General features: G+C 36.9%; 2 protein-coding genes across 2 annotated transcripts; both read left to right on the forward strand.

Annotated features, from left to right (window-relative positions):
* The first annotated feature begins 3,317 nt into the window (after positions 1 to 3,317).
* On the forward strand, positions 3,318 to 4,294 carry LOC148155104 (hepcidin-like). The gene is made up of 3 exons (XM_088013683.1): positions 3,318 to 3,502; positions 3,581 to 3,658; positions 3,952 to 4,294. The coding sequence occupies exons 1-3, from the start codon at positions 3,416 to 3,418 to the stop codon at positions 4,048 to 4,050; spliced, it is 264 nt and encodes an 87-aa protein (XP_087869809.1). The 5' UTR covers positions 3,318 to 3,415; the 3' UTR covers positions 4,051 to 4,294.
* A 1,528-nt stretch (positions 4,295 to 5,822) lies between these two features.
* Positions 5,823 to 6,806, forward strand: LOC148155105 (hepcidin-like). Its single transcript, XM_088013684.1, has 3 exons — positions 5,823 to 6,006; positions 6,085 to 6,162; positions 6,456 to 6,806. The coding sequence occupies exons 1-3, from the start codon at positions 5,920 to 5,922 to the stop codon at positions 6,552 to 6,554; spliced, it is 264 nt and encodes an 87-aa protein (XP_087869810.1). The 5' UTR covers positions 5,823 to 5,919; the 3' UTR covers positions 6,555 to 6,806.
* The last annotated feature ends 1,013 nt before the right edge of the window (positions 6,807 to 7,819 follow it).

The raw sequence follows: 7,819 nt of genomic DNA on the forward strand, positions 1-7,819 counted from the left end.
ATTTTCTTCCTGTGTTACACATGTTTTGGCAGAGTTCCCAGCGTTGTGTCAAAGTGTCTCACGGCTCATGACTGCCGTGTTAAGTGCCAGGCAAGGAAGGAGGGGGGGAAAAAAAAAACAGGAATACAGAATAAACCAATTATGACTTGGTGCGACATATGGGCGCGCAATTTTCCCATGTGCAGAAGGAAACTGAAAGTCTTAAGAGGATTTAAACACTGCTCTGCTGCAGATGCACGGCTGTTGTTTTACCAGAGAGTGCCTTTCAAAAGTTTCTGGAAGTTTAGATGTGACCAAACTGTCTGGTCAAAGTTTTGACCCTACGCCACCATGCAGAACTTCAGAAGCAGATAATGTTGGAGGAAAACTAAGATCCTGCTGTTGCATTAGCAGGATCTTATTCAGGCAACATTAAGCCATCTCATCTTGATTTAGTGGAAAGTAGGATGGTTTTACAGACCTGGTGTTGTTCATCTAACTATCCAAATCTAGAGACAGTTCAATTAAAAAAAAAAAAAAAAATCAGTATATTTACACTCTAAACTTCTCTAAATTATGCAGCCATATTGGAGAAAGGTTTAAATATTCTATATTTTACCGATCATTGTTTGTGTCCTTTAGCTCGATGTTGAAAAGTGTCCATCTCAGTCCTGCACTTCAGCAGAGAAAGGTTTTTTGTTCTTCAATGCCTCAACTTCTAGTATTGCGTTCTACATGGTTAACCAAAAGGTAACACGATAAAAAATAACTTTTATCAATTAAAAGAAAAAAAAAACAAGTTGGCATAGCAACACTGTCTTGTTCAGGCAAAAATAAAGGTGTACATGCCTGATCACAGTCCACTGGATTGAAGGTGACAAAGCCCATAACCCTCCAACACCAAGTGATGGATTTCTATTGGAGACCTTAAAGTTTGCAGACTCTAGGGGGCGCTGTGGTGGCGCAGCAATCAAGCACATGACTGTCGCAGGTTCAAATCCCGGCTTGGTGACCTTTACCGTACGGCTTATGTCTCTCTCTCATTACCTACTTTCCTCTCTTAGCACCTTCTAAAAAAGGCCACTAGAGCCAAAAAAAATAAACCTTATATGTTTTTAAAAAGTCCATTTAAAGCAGGAACAATGTGCAAAAAAAATATTAATAAAAGACGCTTTGCACCAGATTTAGCTTAAGCTACTTTCTATCTGCAGTCCCTATGCAGGTGAGTTAATAAAACAGTCTAATATTAGAAAACATACATTAACCCTTTCAAGCATTGTGGTCACTACAGTGGATAGCTGTCTAAAAGCCATTTTCTTGTGCTTCTTGTAGATTTGTATGTTATAAATGCACAGAGACCATTGAAGTGGACACTAGTGCATCATAAAATACACTATCAACTACTGGCCATCAGCTGCAAATGCAAGAAATTATTTTTGGTAAATCCAAAATGGCCGACAGACAAAAAAAAAAGCATGCCAACCGACCCGGTCCCTCCTTCTACTGTGGATGACTCTTGCAGGTAAAAAAAAAAATATTGTGACAACAGATAACCCTAAAGAGCAATACTAATTGATCAGCTAAAAAAAATAAAAAAAAATTTTCCTACCTATTTTTATGATTTAAGAAAATAAAAAAGAAACTGGAAAAAAATCCTGACACAAAGGATCATAATTCATGCATGAAAGGGTTAAGAATCTCCATAAGATGTATATACACTCACTGTGCAACAATATAAATTGTGCTAAATGTCAAAATTATATTAGCAACTGTAGTCTGAAGTTAATTTGCTAACTTTTTACTAAAATTGTGCCGTTGAGCAGACGCGAAGCAGCGACCTGACACACACTGGAGTCTGAGAGTGAGTGGAATAACCAGAGAAGATGAATTCATCATAAATGAAAATCAGAATGAAGCATTATGAAGACCTGCTGTGTGAAACGTATGACGAGATCAAAACAAAAAATTGCTTTAAAAGAGAAGCAAAAATGTCTCTAACATACTATAAAATAAAACCGCACAACTAAGTTGCCAGTTTGGTTTATATATAAATTATGAATAAATATGAGAATAAAAAACATCTGCGTTTTTGGGGATTTGGGCAGGTGGAGTCAGAGGTCAAAACGTGCGCTGACCTTGATATCAGTTTGTTTTCGGCTGTTTGATTACTCAATGTTAAAAACGTACAGGGCTTTAAACTGTCTGTTATTTCATCACTAACACGGTTCACTGAGGCAACTTGACGTTTCTTTCTGTTTGGCAGCAGCAACAGAAATGTGTCAAAAGAACGGCCATGTTTTCAACAGCGTTTCTCTTTCTACATTGTCAGAAAACGATATTTTAGGTTGAAGTTAGTGTGTTTAAGCTAACAGGTTTTTATTTCCCGAACAATAAAAAGAATGGAGTTATATAATAGTGTAAGGACATCTTTAAAATTATGCATGTACATATTTTTTTATGTGGTTTGTGTTTGCAGTTAGATCGCTGTAAAACATTAGTGAACCACCAGCATCATGAAAATCCAGGATATTAAAAAAAAAGTTAAATTTAGCTTATGAACCAGCTCTTCAGTATTGTACAGCTTCAAACCTACCTAAGCAAAGCCCTGCACCGAAACTAGACTAGAAAACTGATGTTCACTGATTCTCTTCATCGAGTCGCCTGAGCTTTAATTATTTTTGCAGCACAGCTAAAAATGAGGAATGAAAACTTCACTCAAAGTATTAGTGCATGATAAATAGATCTGATTATGAGAAGAAGATTATGAGAAATCATAATTTTGACTTGTTGTTTTTTTTTCAGCCATCTGTGAAACGGCTGAAAGTAGACCGTGGAATGTGGAGTTACTGAGCAAATTAAGATGGAATTAGATTATTCATAGGGAACAAATCTGCTTAGGGCAAAATGTAAAACATTAAAATAAAAAAGTGGAATTAACTGGTTCCATAAATACCAACATCCTGTCCTAACACAGTTCTAAAGTTTTGGTTGGTTCCGGCATTTTTGACTTCACACAACTTCAGTGAAGTTCACAGATTTGTGGAGGGGAAAAAAGTGCAAAACTAACAGTTGAATTACACTTGTTTTTATCTTCATTTTAACTAAATCACAGATCCTCAACTACAAACATTGCACCACAGGTCACTAGTTGTTACATCCGCTGCACGTTGCTTTAAAGAGGGAAGAAAGAAAACAGCCACATTTCCAAACGCGCCGCTCTGTTTTTTGTTTTCAAAAGTGAATTGAAACTTTTGAACCGTTCGCATTCGCAATTCTTTTTGAAATACTTCCCTTTTGCTCTGTCAAATCAACGTTGCAACAGATACCTGAGTGGGTATAAATACCGGCGCTCTGCTCACATTCAGACATCGAGGTCGAAGCAGCTCAACTTGGGTTTCTGAAGCTCCAGCCGGAAAACGACACTCTGAAAAAAAAAATGAAGGCGTTCACTCTTGCCGTTGCCGTGGCCATTGTGGTGACAATCATTGGGGTTCAGGAGAGCTCTGCTGACCTGGTGATTGAGGTAAGGACTTCATCCACACTGATTTATAGTTTGTGTTACTGACGACGTTTGGTGTACATTAACAAAACTCTTTTACAGGGACCCGAACTGATGGACGGATTGACCAACGGCAGACCAGTTCCTGCTGGTCAAGACATCCCAGAGGACTCCTGGAAGGTAAGCTGAATAAATTAACGTCAGTCTGACTGTAGACATATAAACCCTACAGATTTAGATGTTAGGTTATTGAAAATGTTCTCTTTTTATTTTGCTTTTTGAAATAGGATTATTTCTTTATTTGCACTTGAACATTTGAACATGTTGAAAATGACATCTACCATTCTAAATAAATATTTTCTTAAATTTGCATTTATTGGCCTTACAGCTGCATTTATATATATATAATACTAGTTGGGAGGTACTTTATCAAATAGGTGGTGGAATGACATTTCTTTTATGTCCCTACACAGATGCCGTACAGCTCAGTCCACATGCAGCGCCGTCGCTGCCGTTTCTGCTGCGGCTGCTGCCCCGGCATGAGAGGCTGCGGCGTCTGCTGCAGATTCTGAGAAGCCAGAAGAAAACTTCAACTACATAATAAAAAAAAAATCCCTTCTCTGCATTCGCTCTTTTCGATGTAGTTGAATATTGCCTTACTTTTTGAAGGATGTCAGTGGATTTCATCTCTTCATCCATATTGCTTGTGGAAACATGCAGACGTGTCCTGCAAAGTATAATCGCTGCAGAAGGGCTAAATTTGAGCAGAGGTGTGATGTTTTTTTTTTGCCGTAATAAATGTTACTCCTCGATACATTTCTTCGTGTTTGTGCTTCTTCATGTTTGCTGGCGGGTTGCTAAGTTGTTGCTAAGTAGCAAGAATAAAACCTCTTGAAAATCTGCTTTTATAGCATACATTGCAGCAGTCCCACAGACCTGCTGTGTGAAACGTATGACGAGATCAAAACAAAAAATTGCTTTAAAAGAGAAGCAAAAATGTCTCTAACATACTATAAAATAAAACCGCACAACTAAGTTGCCAGTTTGGTTTATGTATAAATTATGAATAAATATGAGAATAAAAAACATCTGCGTTTTTGGGGATTTTGGACAGGTGGAGTCAGAGGTCAAAACGTGCGCTGACCTTGATGTCAGTTTGTTTTCGACTGTTTGATTACTCAATGTTAAAAACGTACAGGGCTTTAAACTGTCTGTTATTTCATCACTAACACGGTTCACTGAGGCAACTTGATGTTTCTTTCTGTTTGGCAGCAGCAACAGAAATGTGTCAAAAGAACGGCCATGTTTTCAACAGCGTTTCTCTTTCTACATTGTCAGAAAACGATATTTTAGGTTGAAGTTAGTGTGTTTAAGCCAACAGGTTTTTATTCCCCGAACAATAAAAAGAATGGAGTTATATAATAGTGTAAGGACATCTTTAAAATTATGCATGTACATATTTTTTTTATGTGGTTTGTGTTTGCAGTTAGATCGCTGTAAAACATTAGTGAACCACCAGCATCATGAAAATCCAGGATATTAAAAAAAAAGTTAAATTTAGCTTATGAACCAGCTCTTCAGTATTGTACAGCTTCAAACCTACCTAAGCAAAGCCCTGCACCGAAACTAGACTAGAAAACTGATGTTACTGATTCTCTTCATCGAGTCGCCTGAGCTTTAATTATTTTTGCAGCACAGCTAAAAATGAGGAATGAAAACTTCACTCAAAGTATTAGTGCATGATAGATAGATCTGATTATGAGAAGAAGATTATGAGAAATCATAATTTTGACTTGTTTTTTTTCAGCCATCTGTGAAACGGCTGAAAGTAGACCGTGGAATGTGGAGTTACTGAGCAAATTAAGATGGCATTAGATTATTCATAGGGAACAAATCTGCTTAGGGCAAAATGTAAAACATTAAAATAAAAAAGTGGAATTAACTGGTTCCATAAATACCAACATCCTGTCCTAACACAGTTCTAAAGTTTTGGTTGGTTCCGGCATTTTTGACTTCACACAACTTCAGTGAAGTTCACAGATTTGTGGATGGGAAAAAAGTGCAAAACTAACAGTTGAATTACACTTGTTTTTATCTTCATTTTAACTAAATCACAGATCCTCAACTACAAACATTGCACCACAGGTCACTAGTTGTTACATCCGCTGCACGTTGCTTTAAAGAGGGAAGAAAGAAAACAGCCACATTTCCAAACGCGCCGCTCTGTTTTTTGTTTTCAAAAGTGAATTGAAACTTTTGAACCGTTCGCATTCGCAATTCTTTTTGAAATACTTCCCTTTTGCTCTGTCACCTCAACGTTGCAACAGATACCTGAGTGGGTATAAATACCGGCGCTCTGCTCACATTCAGACATCGAGGTCGAAGCAGCTCAACTTGGGTTTCTGAAGCTCCAGCCGGAAAACGACACTGAAAAAAAAAAAATGAAGGCGTTCACTCTTGCCGTTGCCGTGGCCATTGTGGTGACAATCATTGGGGTTCAGGAGAGCTCTGCTGACCTGGTGATTGAGGTAAGGACTTCATCCACACTGATTTATAGTTTGTGTTACTGACGACGTTTGGTGTACATTAACAAAACTCTTTTACAGGGACCCGAACTGATGGACGGATTGACCAACGGCAGAGCAGTTCCTGCTGGTCAAGACATCCCAGAGGACTCCTGGAAGGTAAGCTGAATAAATTAACGTCAGTCTGACTGTAGACATATAAACCCTACAGATTTAGATGTTAGGTTATTGAAAATGTTCTCTTTTTATTTTGCTTTTTGAAATAGGATTATTTCTTTATTTGCACTTGAACATTTGAACATGTTGAAAATGACATCTACCATTCTAAATAAATATTTTCTTAAATTTGCATTTATTGGCCTTACAGCTGCATTTATATATATATAATACTAGTTGGGAGGTACTTTATCAAATAGGTGGTGGAATGACATTTCTTTTATGTCCCTACACAGATGCCGTACAGCTCAGTCCACATGCAGCGCCGTCGCTGCCGCATCTGCTGCGGCTGCTGCCCCGGCATGAGAGGCTGCGGCTTCTGCTGCAGATTCTGAGAAACCAGAAGAAAACTTCAACTACACACACACAAAAAAAAATCCCTTCTCTGCATTCGCTCTTTTCGATGTAGTTGAATATTGCCTTACTTTTTGAAGGATGTGAGTGGATTTCATCTCTTCATCCATATTGCCTGTGGAAACATGCAGACGTGTCCTGCAAAGTATAATCGCTGCAGAAGGCGCTAATTTGAGCAGAGGTGTGATGTTTTTTTTTTTTTTTTGCTGTAATAAATGTTACTCCTCGATACATTTCTTCGTGTTTGTGCTTCTTCATGTTTGCTGGCGGGTTGCTAAGTTGTTGCTAAGTAGCAAGAATAAAACCTCTTGAAAATCTGCTTTTATAGCATACACTGCAGCACAGCCTCAGGGGTTTAGTGGCTGTTTTTCAACATAAAATAATTTATATTTAAGCCTATATTTTAATTAATTTATGGAACTACAATAGTGCCAATAAGCATTTCATTTTTGTTTCTGAGCGTGTTTTTGCTCAAACCAAATATCTGCATATTTACTGATGTAATTCTCATAAATTTTAAATTTATTTACCAAAATGTATGACTATATATGCTCATTTAGATTTTTCAGTATTTTTTAAACAAAATTAAAGTTCCTCACCTAAATATCATCAAAGGTCAGAGGTTTTCCAAGCAGGACAGAATTTTCACTTTTTAATAAACTCATGGATCTTCCTCATTAAAACTAAATCTGTAGTAATTATACAATAACTTCACTTAAGCAGGGGTTATGCTACTTCAACATATTTTTACTCAAGTAAAAGTAAAAGCTGTCCAAAAATTGCTCAAGTAAGAATAAAAAAGTGTTTCTTAAAAAGGCTTTTCAAGTAGCGAGTAACTGGATGGGATCATCTGATTTAATATTTTAAAATGATGTTGTCAGACAATCAGAAATGCAAAATTATTAATTCTGGTATTTTAAAGTCTAAAATGAAAAAAATTAAATTAAATAATACAAATAAATAACCTGACTGCCAAACAACAGATTAAGGCACGAGAAACACTTTTCCAACTCTTTAAAAGAATGAAACAAAACAAAATACTTATATAAAACTTGTACCAGTTGGTAATGAAGATATACTAGGAAGATAGAAATATAAAGGAAATTAGAATAACAAAACAAACAATAGATCTCACTTTAACTCAAACTGTAGCTGATTGTATCTCATGCATTTCTTGTTTGTCCTTCATTCTGCTGAGTGGATAGTGTATCCACAACTTTTACTTAAGAAAGGGTGGGGATGTTTT

Source organism: Poecilia mexicana, unplaced genomic scaffold, assembly GCF_051168715.1.
Source record: "Poecilia mexicana isolate PSO_F unplaced genomic scaffold, ASM5116871v1 scaffold_16, whole genome shotgun sequence".
Classification (NCBI taxonomy): Eukaryota; Metazoa; Chordata; class Actinopteri; order Cyprinodontiformes; family Poeciliidae; genus Poecilia; species Poecilia mexicana.